The sequence below is a fragment of the Engystomops pustulosus genome, chromosome 9, assembly GCF_040894005.1.
Source record: "Engystomops pustulosus chromosome 9, aEngPut4.maternal, whole genome shotgun sequence".
NCBI lineage: Eukaryota > Metazoa > Chordata > Amphibia > Anura > Leptodactylidae > Engystomops > Engystomops pustulosus.
The window spans coordinates 11534256-11552677 of record NC_092419.1 but is presented as its reverse complement, the minus strand read 5'-3'; the positions used below and the strand labels follow the sequence as shown (position 1 = coordinate 11552677).

Genomic DNA, 18422 nt, shown 5'->3' with positions numbered 1-18422 from the left:
TGTAGGGGGACTGAGCTGCATTTTTCATATCTATGTGTGTCCCAAGCCTTAAAGGGAATCTGTCAGCAGGTTTTGTGTTACTTATCTTTATGCACGGGGGGAAAACTATCCAAATCCTTCCTGTAAAAGGGCCATTACACTAAACATATGTCCTTGCCAGTAATTTGCAGGATAAGCGCGGCCACACCTGTTGTTTCATATTTCATAGCCGCAACCCGCAGAATTTTGTCTTTTAATTTATATGCAAATGAGTTCTGTGGAGCAACGAGGGCGGGGCTACACCCTCCAGTGTCACCACCCAGCGCTGCCTCCCTTGCTGTAATCTCACAGAACCCCAGGCACAGTTATCGTGCACAGATTTCGGACACGTGCCTATAGATGTGCGGGTGGTTTCATGCTCCAGGGTAAAGGAATAGGTAAACACGGTATAGTTTCCAAAAAAATGGTGTAAATGCCCCTTGGAAAGGAATTTTTATGTTGCGAAACGATGGTGGATTAATAGGATATAACATTACAAGGTCCAACAACCATCAGAACGTACCTGTCCCGTTTACCTGAAGGGAGGCAAGCTCCAGTTCCCTGCACAGTGGATAGCCGACGTTTAAAGCTGATCAGTGAGGGTCCAAATACCGGGACCCCCACCCATCACAAGAATTGGACCACCATTTTCACATTTTAATGGGTGAAGCCACAGGTCAAGCATACATCTTGGTGCTCTATTCAATAACATTGAACTGTTGGAAATTGCTGAGTACAGCGCTCAGGTATCTCTGACACTCTCATTAACTGTCTAGATAGCCAAGTGCTGTACTTGGCAATTCCTGACACGATCATAGTATTGAATGGAGCAGCAGGACACGTGCACAGCCTGCTGCTATGTCCATTAGTAAGAACGGACCCTCATTTTCTGGATTGCTGGGGGGGGTACTGAACTTGTGATCAGTGCGGGGGGTCCGACTGCTGTGGAGATAACTTGCTGACTTTGCACAACCCCTTTAATGGGGAAAAATCCCTTTAAGTAGATGATCGAACGTGGAAAAAAAGATCAATAAAAAAGTAAAATCTGCGTTAAATACAATTCGTTGATCCGTCCTCTTCAGCCGCGCCGCACAATGAAGTCTCTGGAGCCGTGCAAAAGTCTTAGGCAGGTGTCTGTCTTACTTCCTCTTCCCCAGAAATAAAGCTGCTTTCAGGACTTTGGGAACAAATCGGATGGTCAGGGAGACGCGCGTCGTCCTGGTCAGTCTGTCTCCGGGTTGGGCCGTGCACTGGTCCAGATTGGCCACTTTATGGTCTAGCGTGTCCTCAGTCGCTGGGCGGATACCGTGCAGGTAAGTTTTATATAAGTCTTCACGTAAAATAAAAAGACTCCGCGGCTCCAGTAAGAGGGAAAGGACGTGGCGCTGCTCTTCTGTCATCGGGACCTGGAATATATAGACAAGTGTTTAGAGGTCAGAGGTCACCTCCAAAAAAAAAGATGGCGGGAACCTGAACCTGAGAAAGTAAGGACAGGCTTGTGAATGGGTCCCGGCTGCCATCCCCTACACAGCGAGATTTCGGGAGCGCTGCTGTGAAGGAAAAGAGCCAAAAGGAGGTTCTGCCGCTTCGTTCTCAGGAGCAGAAGTTGGATCCCCACCAATAAAACAAGTCCTGGCGTCCCCCTGGCATCTCATACAGTAGTGGGGAAAGCCGCTTACCTGGGTGTGTTCTTCACCATTGTCTCTGGTGATGGGAAGGTAGAAGTCTAGGAGAGTATGAGACCCCAAACTGATGGTGGTGACGGTGGGAAAGTACAGGGGCCCATCCTCATGCGGCTGCAAGATACATACAGGGGGGGAGTGAGCGAGTACTCATCATGTAATATATCATATAATAACTTACACTCACCATTATCCCTTCTCCGGGGTTGTACTCGTTCACCAGCACGTGGTTGGCACAGTTACCCCCAAACACATCCAGAGAGGAAATTCTGTCAGTATATGTCTGGAGCCAAGTGGGAAGCTTCTCGGATACCATTCCCCGGGGGTGAGGGAGTCCGCCTGTAGGAGGAACACACAGGGGCTCATTAACTAAGGGTCCGTCGGACACTTTTTCGTTGGGTTTCCCAACGATTTCCGTATTGCCCCGGGATTTTGGCGCACGCGATCGGATTGTGGTGCATCAGCGCTGGCTTGCACGTGACAGAAATCTTGAGGAGGGCCGTCGGACCACGCAACGGATTCGGACAACGCGCAGGATTTAAAAAGTATTTTGCATGATCAAGCACTCACATGCACCGGGAAGAAGAAGGTCAAATCTGGCGGACCTCGGCGCAGAAGCGACGGGTGCAGTGAATCGCTTCGGACCCGAATCCTCATCGGACAACGCACCGTGGGATTGCGACAGGACCAGGTAAGTAAATCTGCCCCGCAGAGTTACCTAGAAACTACAGATCCACACTGATATCAGATATACAATGTATACAGAACATAATGGGAGGTGGGTTCTATTTGGGGACGCACTGTCTCATCTCACTAGTTTGGATTATAAAGATGTTAACCAAGTGACCTACCCAGTTTTCACCCTTTAACCCCTATACAGACGGTCCCCTACTTAAGGACACCCGACTTACAGATGACCCCTAGTTACAGATGACCCCCCTGCCCCCTGTGACCTCTCTGGATGTTACTATAGTCCCAGACTGCAATGATCAGCTGTAAGGTGTCTGTAATGAAGCTTTATGGATAATCCTTGGTCCATTTACAGCTAAAAATTTTAAACTCCAATTGTCACTGGGGCAAAAAATTTTTTGGTCTGGAATCACAATAATAAAATATACAGTTTCGACTTACATACAAATTCAGCTTAAGAACAAACCTATGGAACCTATCTTGTACGTAACCCGGGGACTGCCTTACAAAGGTATGAACTTTGCTGCAAGGAGAATAGGGTTCTCGGTGTAGGTCACAACCAGCTTAGAGTTGACAGTGGTGAACAGCACACGGGGTCGGGCTGAAGAGTCCAGCACAAGCCGAGGTCAGGGCGGGCAGAGAACATGCAGAGTTGATATAATTAGGCTACAGACACTTGGTGTCACAAGATCAAAGTTGCTGTGTACTTAAAAGGAAATCTACCATTTGTTCTTCTGCATTATAAACCACACATACCTTGAGAATGCTGTAGCTACACTGATGCAGAAACATATCTTGTTTAATCCCTGATCCGAGTGGTTTTGCTCAAAAACCCTGGGTAAGCTGGGTTGCATGCTGGCTGCTGTATATAAACACATTACACACGGAGCTTCCTGAACTGTCCAGACAGGACTTATCAACCTGAGCTGGATGACTCATACACAGCAGCTGGGGGATGGTGCAGTGATTGATTACTTCTGCCTGTCAGGAACAACACAGTGATTACATCATTCTCTGTAGTAAGACATAATCAATGGGAGAGAAGAAATACTGAGCCCCAGCACAGGAGGGAAAGAGCCTCATTATCATAATTTTAGAATTGTTTTTTCAGCAAAACCACTTAGCACAGGGATGAAACAAGATATGTTTCTGCATCAATGTAACTACAGCAGTCTCAAGGTATGTTTGGCTCATAATGCATGAAAACAGATGGTAGATTTCCTTTAATGGGTCTATCTATGACTTATACCGCCAGAACGTGAGACTCCGCTACTACAGAATAAGTGAGAAGCACTAAGGAGACAAGTGAAGGCGCAGCGTCCAGAAACAACACTCACATCAATCTTGTCTGTCAGTGCATCATTTTCCATTATTTTGGTGATTGTGTTTTAAGTTTAATAATTAGTAGAGGATCATTGTGGCGGCTGCCAAACCAATGGCTTCTCAAAGCTTCCTTTCATCTCCTGCAGATTCTTGGTCTGTGCCAAGGCCCTTGGGGGGTGCGACTGGACAAGCCGGGGCCAAGCCATTACATAAACCCCAAAAGCCAAAGCAATTTATTTGTTTTCTCAGAGCTCCGACACATCGGCGAGCGCGCCAACTACAGCAACCGGCAAGCGTGCAGGAGCTATAGGCCCCGACTGCTGCAGAATATCATAGAGAACCTGTGTCCTCCACACCCAACAGTGTCTTATCTCATCCAGGGTGCAGGCATCAACATGGTCCTAGAGCCTCCCCTCTATTGTAACACTTCTATCTACAGGGCCAGATTAAGGTTAGTGGGGGCTCGTGGACACAAAATCTGGTGGGGGCCCCCATTGAATGTAGTCCATACAGGGAACAGCAACCACTATTTACAGCCCCCCAGCCATAACTATATACTTCCCTAAGTAATCACTATATATAGCCCCCCAGCAATCAATATATACAGCCCCCCAGCAATCGCTATATACAGCTCCCTCAGCAATCACCATATACAGTCCCCTCAGCAGTCACTTTATACAGTCCCCTCAGGAATCACTATATACAGCTCCCCCCAGTAACCACTATATACAGCCCCCCCCAGTAACCACTATATACAGCCCCCCCAGTAATCACTATATACAGCCCCCCCCAGTAACCACTATATACAGCCCCCCCCAGTAATCACTGTATACAGCCCCCCCCAGTAATCACTATATACAGCTCCCCCAGTAATCACTATATACAGCCCCCCCCCAGTAACCACTATATACAGCCCCCCCCAGTAATCACTATATACAGCTCCCCCAGCAATCACTATATACAGCTCCCCCAGCAATCATTATATACAGCTCCCCCAGTAATCACTATATACAGCCCCCCCCCAGTAACCACTATATACAGCCCCCCCCAGTAATCACTATATACAGCTCCCCCAGCAATCACTGTATACAGCTCCCCTGCAATCACTATATACCCCCCCCAGCAATCACTATATACAGCTCCCCCAGCAATCACTATATACAGCTCCCCCAGCAATCACTATATACAGCTCCTCTAGTAATCACTATATACAGTTCCCCCAGCAATCACTATATACAGCTCCCCCAGCAATCACTATATACAGCTCCCCCAGCAATCACTATATACAGCTCCCCCAGCAATCACTATATACAGCTCCCCCAGCAATCACTATATACAGCTCCCCCAGCAATCACTATATACAGCTCCCCCAGCAATCACTATATACAGCTCCCCCAGCAATCACTATATACAGCTCCCCCAGCAATCACTATATACAGCTCCCCCAGCAATCACTATATACAGCTCCCCCAGCAATCACTATATACAGCCCCCCCAGCAATCACTAAATACAGCTCCCCCAGCAATCACTATATACAGCTCCCACCAGCAACTATATACAGCTCCCCCAGCAATCACTATATACAGCTCCCCCAGCAATCACTATATACAGCTCCCCCAGCAATCACTATATACAGCTCCCCCAGCAATCACTATATACAGCTCCCCTGCAATCACTGTATACAGCTCCCCTGCAATCACTATATACCCCCCCAGCAATCACTATATACAGCTCCCCCAGCAATCACTATATACAGCTCCCCCAGTAATCACTATATACAGCTCCCCCAGCAATCACTATATACTGCTCCCCCAGCAATCACTATATACAGCTCCCCCAGCAATCACTATATACAGCTCCCCCAGTAATCACTATATACAGCTCCCCCAGCAATCACTATATACAGCTCCTCCAGCAATCACTATATACAGCTCCCCCAGCAATCACTATATACAGCTCCCCCAGCAATCACTATATACAGCTCCCCCAGCAATCACTATATACAGCTCCCCCAGCAATCACTATATACAGCTCCCCCAGTAATCACTATATACAGCTCCCCCAGCAATCACTGTATACAGCTCCCCCAGCAATCACTATATACAGCCCCCCCAGCAATCACTAAATACAGCTCCCCCAGCAATCACTATATACAGCTCCCCCAGCAATCACTATATACAGCTCTCATCGCAATCATTGTATACAGCTCCCCAGCAATAACCATATACAGCTCCCCCAGCAATCACTGTATACAGCTCCCCCAGTAATAACTATATACAGCTCGCCCAGCAATCACTATATACAGCTCCTCCAGCTATCACTATATACAGCTCGCCCAGCAATCACTATATACAGCTCCTCCAGCTATCACTATATACAGCTCCCCCAGCAATCACTGTATACAGCCGCCCCCCAGCAATCACTATATACAGCTCCCCCAGCAATCACTATATACAGCTCCCCCAGCAATCACTATATACAGTCCCTTCAGCAATCACTATATACAGTCCCCTCAGCAATCACTATATACAGCTCCCCCAGTAATCACTATATACAGCCCCCAGCAATCACTATAAACAGCTCCTCCAGCAAGCACTGTATACAGCTCCCCCAGCAATCACTGTATACAGCTCCCCAGCAATCCCTGTACACAGCTCCTCCAGCAATCACTATATACAGCTCCTCCAGCACTGTATACAGCTCCCCCAGTAATAACTATATACAGCTCGCCCAGCAATCACTATATACAGCTCCTCCAGCTATCACTATATACAGCTCCCCCAGCAATCACTGTATACAGCCGCCCCCCAGCAATCACTATATACAGCTCCCCCAGCAATCACTATATACAGCTCCCCCAGCAATCACTATATACAGCTCCCCCAGCAATCACTATATACAGCCCCCCCAGCTATCACTATATACAGCTCCCCCAGTAATAACTATATACAGCCTCATCTTTCCTAGACTGAAGTCTAAGGGGGTACCGGACCATAGAGCCGGATCCCAATTTACCTTGGGCGGTTCAAGTCTCCCCCACACACACATAATCCGGCCATGTAACTATCTATCTATCATCAGCTATTACAAAAATTACAACTGACCCCAATTCTGCAACTTCCTCCCAGAAAGCTGAGTCCATTTTGGCTTTGGAGCATTGTAGACCTGTAGAAGACATGGTAAATGATAATGCAGTATTACCAAGCACCGGAAAGATCAATGTACAATCTGCTCATCTCCTCCTGCTCTATAACATGTTGCCTGCAGATAGGACACTGTGTACAATCTGCTCAGCTTCTCCTGCTCTATAACATGTTGCCTGCAGATAGGACACTATGCACAATCTGCTCAGCTCCTCCTCCTCTATAACATGCTGCCTGCAGATAGGACACTATGTACAATCTGCTCAGCTCCTCCTGCTCTATAACATGTTGCCTGCAGATAGGGCACTATGTACAATCTGCTCAGCTCCTCCTGCTCTATAACATGGTACCTGCAGATAGGACACTATGTACAATCCACTCAGCCCTTCCTGCTCTATAACATACTGCCTGAAGATAGGACACCATGTACAATCTGCTCAGCTCATCCTGCTCTATAACATGCTGCCCACAGATAGGACACTATGTACAATCTGCTCATATCCTACTGCTCTATAACATGCTGCCTGCAGATAGGACACCGTGTACAATCTACTCAGCTCCTCCTGCTCTATAACATGCTACCTGCAGATAGGACACTATGTACAATCTGCTCATATCCTACTGCTCTATAACATGCTACCTGCAGATAGGACACTGTGTACAATCTGCTCAGCTCCTCCTGCTCTATAACATGCTGCCCACAGATAGGACACTATGTACAATCTGCTCAGCTCCTCCTGCTCTATAACATGCTGCCTGCAGATTGTACATAACGTCCTTTCTGCTTAGCACATCATTCTTATCTTGCTTAGAAAGATTTTAATAGTGGTCAATAAATTAAGTCAACCGTACCTGACGCAGCAAGTACTCCTCTTCTGCCGCAGTGATGTATTCAGGGATGTAATAGGCCGCCCGGGGAGCCTGGGAGGAGACAACCAAGACTTTATGTTACGCCCATATCCAGCTCCACCATTATAATTCTGCCAATGCTTCTGTGTACACAATAATGGGACACTGGGGATATAAAGGGTCGCTGTGAGACTGTACGTTATATCTGGACAGGGGACACTTTACTGGTCCAACCTCTGAGACCCCCACTGACAACGAGACAACAGTCTCCATTCTCCTATGTCAATACGGAGTAACAGGCCGAAATTTCATGTTAAAGGGAGTGGCGGAGATCGTACAACACCCGGTTATCTCCAGCAGCGCCATATAGAATCTATAGGCACATATGTGACCGGCCAATTTATAAGAAGTAACAATCAGGTGATCAGCGTAGGATCAGGAACTCAACCCCCACCCCACCAGGGATAATAACTAATCCCCCTTAAATGCCCCAGACCACAGGCAGTATTAATATTAACCCTTCTACTGCCGTTGAGCAGCCAGTGCACTGCTATTGAACCCCTACACAGATGATGACTGGTTATTGCATTGCTACCTTGTCTATTAGGAAGTTTTCCAGGACGGCTGCAGAGATTTCGGTTTGCATTTTGGGAGCCTGCGTATAGAGGAAGACAGAACGGACACATTATACATGCACCAGTCATGAATAAAGTGCAACAGAATTTGTATTTGTGTGTGAAGTGTCCTATGTACAGATATGTACATGTATACACCTTCCTATACAGATGCGCAGGAAGACCGGGGGCTCCTTTACTGTAATTTAACCTGACAACCCGTCACATGGAAGCAACTACCTGCTCCATTCTCATAATTACAATTAATAGGATTAATTATAGCCAAGTACAGGCAGTCCCCGGGTTACATACAAGATAGGGTCCATAGGTTTGTTCTTAAGTTGAATTTGTATGCAAGTCGAAACTGTATATTTTATAATTGTAGCTCCAGACAAATTTTTTTGCCCCGGTGACAATCGGAGTTTTACATTTTTTTGCTGTAATGGGACCAAGGATTATCAATAAAGCTTCATTACAGACACCTTACAGCTGATCATTGCAGCCTGGGATTATAGTAACATCCAGAGAGGTCACCAGAGGTCACAGGGGGCAGAGGGGTCCGTCTGTAACTACAGGTTGTCTGTAAGTCCGGTGTCCTTAAGTAGGGGACCGCCTGTACTGAGGTTACTGCTAGAGGATACAGGCCGCGGTCACACGTACCGCTAGGCATCCGTTCATAACGCGACACTAGCGCACAGGGGGAGGTCCTCGGCCCGAACGCACATGCGTTTCCAGGGAAACGCATGCGTTTCTCTGGAAACACATGTGCGTTCGGGCCGAGGACCGCCCCCTGTGCGCTAGTGACGTGTTATGAGCGGACGCCTAGCGGTACGTGTGACTGCAGCCACAGGGTCGCCAGGTTCTCCATCCCTCAAATCTTGCCTGTTTAACCCCTTTAATCACCATAATCAGGAGGGACTGTGGCGTGATCCAAGGGGATTACCCTGTGGTGCGGTCAGCATGGCAATAAAGGGATTTAGAGGCCAAAATAAATGAAATTCATTTAATAAAATGATCAATTTTTATCTTAGTTTTCCGTGTATCTGAAATGATGAGATCCAAGCAGAAGAAATTGGTTTCCCATATCCCTATACTGGCAAATCTGCTCCATTTTTATATCTCCTTCTACCAACCCTGTATGGAGGTGAATGCGTCTTTCAGAATTCTGGGATAGCTGGGTGCTCATTTACACAGTTTAATTAGAAATCTGGACTACTATGATATGAACACAATCCATACATTGTTGTTGATTATAATATAAGGATAGACCATGTCTATCCCATGGTAAGGATAGACATATTGGTTGTCACCCAGCTTTTCCCAGATCCTGTTTGAATCATTTTGTGGCACCAGATAAAAGGCAATGTGTTGGATTTGTTGGATATTGTGCAGTATTAAAGGGAAGGATTCTAAATTATAGGGAAAAAAGCACACAGGGTATCCAGCCATTACAAAACTACAACTCCCAGCATGCCCTGACTGTCTGCGACTGTCTAGGCATGCTAGGACTTGTAGTTTTCTCTACAGCTGGAGAGTGCTAAATTGTAAACTACTGCAAAAAATTGTCAAAATAAACGCAGAAATGGTAAAACAGCTCCCTCCGAGAATATGACGCACGTGTACACCCATTCACCCAGAATATGAATACATTACCGTTTCCCAGAATTCTTAGCGAGGATAAACTTCCGGGAGGCTAGCGTCCTTGAGTGACAGCGGATTCAGCCTATGAGGTATTGGAATAGGATCTTCCGTGTGAACCAATGAAATAGCTGGTAAAGGGAGGAGGCGGGACTAATCATCCGTATACTTACCGTAGTGGTGGATTGTAGTAATAAAGAAACAATATGGAAGTGCTAGAGATTTTAGAGACGTTCAGGATTATAAAATAGTCTAAAAGAGTGACTGTTTTTGCTGTAACCCATGGCAATTTCCCAATAAGCCACGCCTTTGTCCCCACCCCCTCATGTACCCCCTAAAAACAGTTCTGCCTCATAAAAAATGCCACCCCATTCTCTTACGTACACAAAATGTCCCCACACTTGAAATTGTGACTCCTAAACTTTGTAATGACCCTCAGTATAGCCGCAAACAACGTAATACATCACAAGCTGGTTCATGTACAATACATTGGGGCTCATTTACTAAGGGTCCGAACGCCACACTTTCTTCGGGTTTCCTGAATATTTCCGTTTTGCGGCGAATTGCCCCGGGATTTTGGCACACGCGATCGGATTTTGACGCTTCGGCGCTGGCTTGCACGCGACAGCAATCGAGGGCAGTCCGTCGTACAACCCGATGGATTCGGACAAACCGCGGAATTTAAAAAAGGTTTTTTGCGCAAGATCAGCACTCACATGCACCAGGAAGAAGCAGGTGAACTCCAGCGGACCTCGGCGCAGCAGCGACACATGCAGGAACTCAGACGCGCAATCTTAGTGGATCGAGCCTGACCCGAATCCTCGTTGGACAGCGCACCTTGGGGATTGCGACAGGACCGGGTAAGTAAATGTGCCCCATTGTGGCCCCACATCTTATAATGAACTACCCAATTATGCCCCCCGATATGACCCCAAACTTTATATTATTCCTCATCTTCAATATGGTCCTAATTTGTTCATTATTAATCCCCATAAAAGCCTGAGATAAGTCATGGCCCCGCAGATGTCCCACCGCACCAGTCATATTATCTTATCCCCGGATCCCATTTTATTCATATGATATTGACCTAAACCCTTGAGTTTCTATATCCATCTACACACTAGATGCCCGTCTAGTGCCCCTAAGGCCGTGTATATGGCAGAGCAGGTACCGGGCAGGTGCCACCGGGAGATTCTATTGGCCATCCTGGGGTCATGTGACTGGCGCACGCGCAACTGCCGATCACTTTTCAACTGTCAAGTAGAAGAGAGTGGGATTGCTCTGCGCCAGATCTTTGGAAAGAGGCGTCCAAAGGACAAGAAGAAGGTGAGAAGATGAATGGAAGAGAGAAGAGGAAGATGAGATCCAGACGAAGAGGAGGGGACCCAATGCCAGAGGCTCAGAGGATTAGGAGCCAAGATCCGGTAGGGATCACTTCAGTCACAGGTTCTTATGGGCCAGTGGTTTAGTGTCCCAAATCACCCTATATTTTTTTTCATTACTTCAATCAGAGGGAGGGGGGAAGTGCTGAGGGAGAGTGGAGGGCTAGTGTAACAGCCTGTGAATCTGAAGCACAGAGGGTCTCCGGGAACCACCCCAATAACCTTTCTGGCTCATTAGCATAATTCTTAAAGTTGATTTTAGAAGGAAGGAGACCATGGATAAGAAATATAAGAAGATTATCACAGTCCCGGTGCCTGGATCTATTGATTTTCATTGTAGATTTCCTTTAATTCAGTTATTGAGCAAAATGATTCAATAAAAATATGAGGAACTAAAGTATTTTCTAAACGCAAGAAAAAAACTCAAAAGTAATTGGACAAATTGAATAATTGAATAATTGTAAATAAAATGTTAATTTCTAATTCTTGGGTAAAAACCCTTTGGCCGCGGTCACACCATCCGCTAGGCGTCCGTTCGGCCCGAACGCACATGCGTTAACAGGGAAACGCTTGCGATCGGCTTATCAATCGCATGCGTTTCCCTGTTAACGCATGTGCGTTCGGGCCGAGGACCTCCCCCTGTGCGCTAGCGTCGCGTTATGAACGGACGTCTAGCGGTACGTGTGACCGTGGCCTTTGCTGGCAGTGACTGCTCATGGAAATGCGGCTCCATTGGGTTGAGATCAGGGACTGACTTGACCATCAGATACCTGCAGATATCTTACAAGTAGATGTGTGTGTGGTGTATACTGTGACCTGCAGCAGCAGCCATTAACCTGAAATCCTGCTGACAGATTAGACTCTACTCTATGTACATTCAGAATTCATTAAGAGGGTATTTTCTAGACCTCCCTTTACACTTGGCAAATGCTATGCATCCTGACTCTGCCCCTTAGTTTGGCTCTGCCGCTCCCAAAACATATCAGGGCACATTTACTTACCCGGTCCCTCGAGGGTTCCCGAAAGTGCATTGTCCGTGTATAATGTGCTGACTAAGATTGTGCGCCCGACATGCTGCATGTGTCGCTTCCCCGCTCAGGTCCCTGGAGTTCACCTTCTTCTTCCTGGTGCATGTAAGTGCTTGGGCTTGCGACACAATTTGAAAGCTAAATCCCGCGCTCAGTCCGAATCAGTCGGATCGTCAGGAGGCCCGTCCCCGATTTCTGTCGCATGAAAGCAGCGCAGCGGTGCCACAATCCAGTCGTGTGCGACACAATCCTCAGTTAAATACCTGTCACAGCGTCGCAAATCCAGAAAACATCGGAAGAACCGTCAAAAGTGCAGCCGCTGACACTTGGTAAATAAGCCCCATCGTGTCAACTATGACCAGGAGAGTCAGAGTTTTTGACTAAATGATGAAGAAGTTGGACATCACAGGGACAGCTACCTATCTAATCACCCACTGAGGCTCATTTACTAAGGGTCCGAAAGCCGCACTTTTGTCGGGTTTCCCGAATATTTCCGATTTGTGTCAAATTGCCCCGGGATTTTGGCACACACGATCAGATTGTGGCGCATCGGCGCCGGCTTTCACGTGACAGAAATCGGGGGCGTGGCCGTCGGACAACCCGACAGATTCGGAAAAACCGCAGAATTTAAAATTTGTGTTGCAAGGTCAAGCACTTACATGCACCGGGAAGAAGAAGGTGAACTCCGGCGGACCTCGCCGCAGCAGCGACACCTGCTGGATATCGGGCGCACGACCTTAGTGAATCCTGGCAGACCCGAATCCTTGACGGACAACGCGCCACGGGATGGCGACTGGACCGGGTAAGTAAATGTGCCCCACTGTGTCTGATCAGATCACATGTCATATCTGACTTCTCAATCTTGAACACGTGGTATCTAGATGGTCACGAGATGTAATTTTATAGTTGTGTTTCCCATGTCTTCTGTAGCGCCAACCTACGTCACAGTGATGTAGACAGATTGGGAAACTGGATGGTGATGACAATCTTACACACGTAACACAAATGAATCATCACAGAGGATCAGTAGTTAAATCAGTTTATTATCCGACATACATCCACGTGTCCCGTATACAGGGTTAATAAGACCACAAGTTACAGGCAGATCACAAGATTTTACGCAAAGGTTACAGGAAGGGGCCCCAGAACACGTTTCAAGGAAGATATGCGGGGTCCGCTATATGAGAGAATTAGTGATGTGCCCCCACCCCCGGGGGGTCATTTATTAAAACACATCATCACAAAGGTGTCCTATATACCTCCACATACGTATGTGACAGTGTATCTGTATACAGGTAGTCACTGTAACCGGATGAATGTATATAACTATACAGATCACTGCTACGGTGCATGTATTGTGTACGCTGTATGGTTATGTAGTGTGTGTGTGTGTATACGCTCTATAGATTGTATATGATCCTCTCTTAAGCGCCCAGTGAGCCCCGGGTGGGGGTTGTGCTGGTTAATATATAGCACAATGTACAGAGTTACTTACTACTCACAGCACACAGAATACCCCATGCTACTATGTACAGAGGAGGGGGCTGCATGCAGTGACCTGTTATACATAGGTTAATAGACAGGGTTGGAAGGGCAAATCCAATGGGCAACGTCTGGACCACATGCCACCTGGGATCTTGGACATTGACCCAATGGACCCAAGAGAGTTATTGCAAGAAGACGCCAGAGGATGGATAGAAGGGATGAAGAGAAGAACCAACAAGAGCACAGAAGACATAAAAGGCACCACAGAGGAGAAGGAGAAGACCACAAACCAAGATGTGATGGTCTGGGATCCAGATGATGGAAAGAAAGTCTGACGCCATAGATTAGGGCAAGAACAAATAGACCTCATACTCTAGATCTTCCATATTAATCAAAGTTTAGACTATATACAGTGTATGGCCACATTCAAGACTGATCCGAGAAAGATTGGAAGAGAGACATGACGGTTCCAAAATGGGATGAGATAGAGTTGCCACCAAGACGAGAGTTAGACCATCGCAAGAGGAGTAAAACATTAAGGCATATTACACATATACAATAGAACTCAAAATACTACAAGACTGGAGCCAACAAAGCAACACTCCCGATGGTCCATCCTCGACTCTACGAGCAACGGTGACAAAATAATCGTCAACGTGGTCTGATTTCTCCCATCAATCCATTGCTGTCTTTCCAATATGACGCACAACATGGTGTGTGGTGTCTTGGTCAACGAGGGTCAATGTCCTAGAGTGTACCCTCAAGATATAGCGGTGTATACAGAATAGAGTATAGGAAATGGATACTGTGGAGCTCAGGCATGCTATATACATACATTAAGTCTTGTTTTTACATTACATTCACTTTTTTTTTTGTTTGCAACCACTTACCCAACAATATCATACAACAGGTCTTGCTCAAGTCAAGTGTGAAGACCACGTGGAATGGACTTCTGACCACTACTACATCACTTGAGAGATGACTTTATTTAGGAAGGAGAATATATGGTGGACCATTGTTGGCCAAGTCGTGGGTTACTACGACTAGTACCCTGACATTTGGTCATGCCTTGTATGATCTTTATGGGTCACCGAGCATGACTGAAGCAGTTAGTAGATGTTTGGTGGACCATATGGTGGACATATGGTGGACCATTGTTGGCCAAGTCGTGGGTTACTACGACTAGTACCCTGACATTTGGTCAAGCCTTGTATGATCTTGATGGGTCAACGAGCATGACTGAAGCAGTTAGTAGATGTTTGGTGGACCATATGGTGGACATATGGTGGACCATTGTTGGCCAAGTCGTGGGTTACTACGACTAGTACCTTGACATTTGGTCAAGACTTGTATGATCTTGATTGGTCAACGAGCATGACTGAAGCAGTTAGTAGATGTTTGGTGGACCATATGGTGGACCATTGTTGGCCAAGTCGTAGGCTATCTAGTACTCTGACATTTGGTCAAGCCTTGTATGATTTAGATGGGTCAACGAACATGACTGAAGCAGTTAGTAGATGTTTGGTGGACCATATGGTGGACATATGGTTGACCATTGTTGGCCAAGTCGTGGGCTACAACTAGTACCCTGACATTTGGTCAAGCCTTGTATGATCTTGATGGGTCAACGAGCATGACTGAAGCAGTTAGTAGATGTTTAGTGATGGTTAGTAGTATATTGGAAGCCGTTGTGGAGTTTCTACAGACTCGAGGTGACAGAAGATTAATAGAAAATGAATGGCAGCTAGAGAAAGCTTGGGTAGTGTTGTGGGTTCCTGCATTTGGTGTCCAGTTGAAGGTTCTGTCAAGGAAGGAAGTAAGTGAAACCTTCACCAGCATGAAGCAGGATCTTCCTTACCCCCTCCTCCGGTCATTTATTTTGCACTGAATGAGACAGTGACACACAGAGGGGCCCCTGTTTCAGAGGAACATTAGACAAGGCACTGGGGAGTCAAGGGATGCAGACACAGACAGAAGGAGGCGGAAGTCTGTGGCTCCAAATGACAGGGCATAGAAGATGCGGGGCTCACTGGGAGGAAAGGTTAAGATTGCATCTCAGCCCGAAGCAGCCAGGGAAACCAACAGCAAAACAGCAACCTGAAGGAGAACAGAAAGGACAGTGAGTGCAGTGCAGAGTGGAGACAAGGAACAAGGCGAGCCCAGCACAGAAATGCATACAACCCAAAATAATGAGGAAGCTTAAAGGAGGACCTCCAGGTTCAGGGCTTTCTGCAATGTCTTAAACTAGTGCCCTGGAAGACAATAACTCCATGGGGTGATGGTTATTTAGATGAAATGCAATTACCAAGAACGTCTGCCCTTATTGGGGGTTGTCCACCCTCACGATAAGCGGTGGAAGAACCTAACAGATCACTTGCGGAGCTGCTACATTAGGAATTAAGTATTGGACAGTTCCTATTGGAATGAATGGACTAAAAAACCGTCCTGATGTACAGATAGTCAGGGTCCTACAGAGCGGGGGGATGGTCCTCTCTTCTCCAGGAGACTACTCATTACAAGGGTATTTTCTAGACTTCCCTTTACAGTTGCCAAATACTATTCACTGCTCTCTGTTCATTTTAGACAATTGCCAAGCGGCTAAATGTATAAATTCAGCTGCAGTTGGCGCCACCTAGTGGTGGCTGTGCGCAAGCAGAATTATATCATTAGTCCAAAGATTAACCTAAGTCTCTGGAAGGGACCAATGCAGATACTATGGGGGTCATTTACTAAGGGCCCGATTCGCGTTTTCCCCAACGAGTTACCCGAATATTTCCGATTTGCGCCATTTCCCCTGAATTGCCCCGGGATTTTGGCGCACGCGATTGGATTTTGGCGCATCGGTCCCGGCGTGCACGCGACAGAAATCGGGGGGGCGTGGCCGAACGAAAACCTTCCGGATTCGGAAAAACCGCCGCATTTTTAAAAAAAAATCTGTTGCGGAGCTTGCACTTACCTTCACTCAGCCCGGCTCGGTGAACTCCAGTGCGTTCAAATGCTTTTCAGCGCAGCAGCGCCACCTGGTGGACGGCGGAGGAACTGCCTTTATAAATCCCGGCCGGACCCGAATCCAGCGCAGAGAACGCGCCGCTGGATCACGAATGGACCGGGTAAGTAAATCTGCCCCAATATGTTTATTTTAGACTTCTGCTGCTCTCCAGTGGATAGGAGCTAACTTGTTGTGACTGGACAACCCCTTTAAGTATCTAATGCATTGCACTTTGTGCTTAGGCTATAACCAGAACACAAGGGTCCAGATGTTATATGTGTATAAGCCAACAGGTATAAGCAGAGAGCCCCTTTAACGAAAAGGTAGATGGATGTAATGCAAAAACAAAATATGCAAAAAATCAAAGCACATAGTGAATGTAGCACAGACAGACCACACACATAGATGCAGAGCAGAGACGGATTGCATGATCCAGGGAGGGAGCTAAGGCTTATGGGAGGTCAGGAAGACAATGAGACTGGTGAAAAAATGAACAATGATGTTGCCCTTGGCAACCAATCAGATCCGAATTGTTATTTTTAAGGAACTAAAAGTTGATTGGTTGTCACGGCAATGCTGATGATTTTGTTTGCACTGCTATTCATATAACACATACACACCATACAATGTATATACATAGTATATACAATGAGACAATACAGTACGGGGAGAGTCACGGCGTACAATGCATAGTGGCAGAATACAATACAGGGCTGAGCTTTACTGCAAACACTTCTCAATGCCGTAAAGTGAGGGCAGCTGTGACATCTTAAAGGGAACCTGGCAGCAGCTGTGACCACACAAAGCTGTAGACAGTGCTATATATATATAGTCTCTGGAGATCTGTGTGATCGTACCTTTGTGTGTGTGGTTAGTAGCAGCAGGACTGCGGAAAATGGATTTATATTCCAATCAATCCTGAAATATAAACCGATTGTGCACAGTCCTGCTGCTACTAACAACACATACAAAGTACCTATTAATCCTCATTGCTTCCCTGGTTACAAGGTGACCTGAATGTAGCAAATACTCACTGTTCATTTTAAACAATTGCCAAGCAGCTTAATGTATACATTCAGCTGCAGTTGGCGCCACCTAGTGGTGGCTATGTGCAAGCAGAATTATATTATTAGTCAGAAAAACTCCTAAGTCTCTGGAAGGGACAAATGCAGATACTATTTTTTTTTTTTAGACTCCTGCCTTTGTTATTAAGTTTTTTCTAGCTGCCACTATTCTCTGTGGAAAGGAATAAATTGTATCCTATTCGCCAGTCCATAGAATACCACGGAAGAGCAATTCATCTAATAATATCATAAATTCTGCAAAAGCTGATCGGAAAGAAGGCAAAACACATTTTTACTGGATTTGCTCATCTCTGTGTTTTTTGCTACCAGATTTCTTACCCAAAAAATATCTACAGTACAGTAAAACCTCTCCAATAGACTCCACCCCTTCCCTAAAAGTCTGACTTTTTTCCTACTATACTCTATGGAAGCAGAACACCCCTGGAAAAGAACAATTAAAGGAAACCTACTATTAGGGATCTACCTAGCCAGGTAGATCCTATGGTAGGTTTCTAT

At 46.4% G+C, this 18422-nt stretch overlaps 2 protein-coding genes across 2 annotated transcripts in view; both read right to left on the bottom strand.

Moving 5' to 3' along the window:
• Window positions 1-989: 989 nt before the first annotated feature.
• Window positions 990-9975, bottom strand: ALKBH6 (alkB homolog 6). The gene is made up of 7 exons (XM_072123183.1): window positions 9938-9975; window positions 8302-8361; window positions 7710-7778; window positions 6819-6879; window positions 1888-2039; window positions 1698-1814; window positions 990-1424 (listed from the first exon to the last, which is right to left on the bottom strand). Exons 1-7 carry the CDS (start codon window positions 9947-9949, stop codon window positions 1158-1160), a joined length of 738 nt encoding a protein of 245 aa, XP_071979284.1. The 5' UTR covers window positions 9950-9975; the 3' UTR covers window positions 990-1157.
• Window positions 9976-13391: 3416 nt separating this feature from the next.
• Window positions 13392-18422, bottom strand: part of CLIP3 (CAP-Gly domain containing linker protein 3) — a 37344-nt gene continuing 32313 nt past the window's right edge. Inside the window, exon 14 of the mRNA XM_072125616.1 lies at window positions 13392-15950. Coding sequence (XP_071981717.1) covers window positions 15896-15950 — 55 coding nt within the window. The 3' untranslated portion in view covers window positions 13392-15895. The remainder of the gene's footprint in view (window positions 15951-18422) is intronic.

Coding starts and splice junctions, on each gene's coding strand:
- ALKBH6 (XM_072123183.1), bottom strand. Junction 6,880..7,709: donor AGGAGTACTTGCTGCGTCAG/GTACGGTTGACT, acceptor TGTCTTCTACAG/GTCTACAATGCTCCAAAGCC. Junction 1,425..1,697: donor ATGGTGAAGAACACACCCAG/GTAAGCGGCTTT, acceptor TATATATTCCAG/GTCCCGATGACAGAAGAGCA.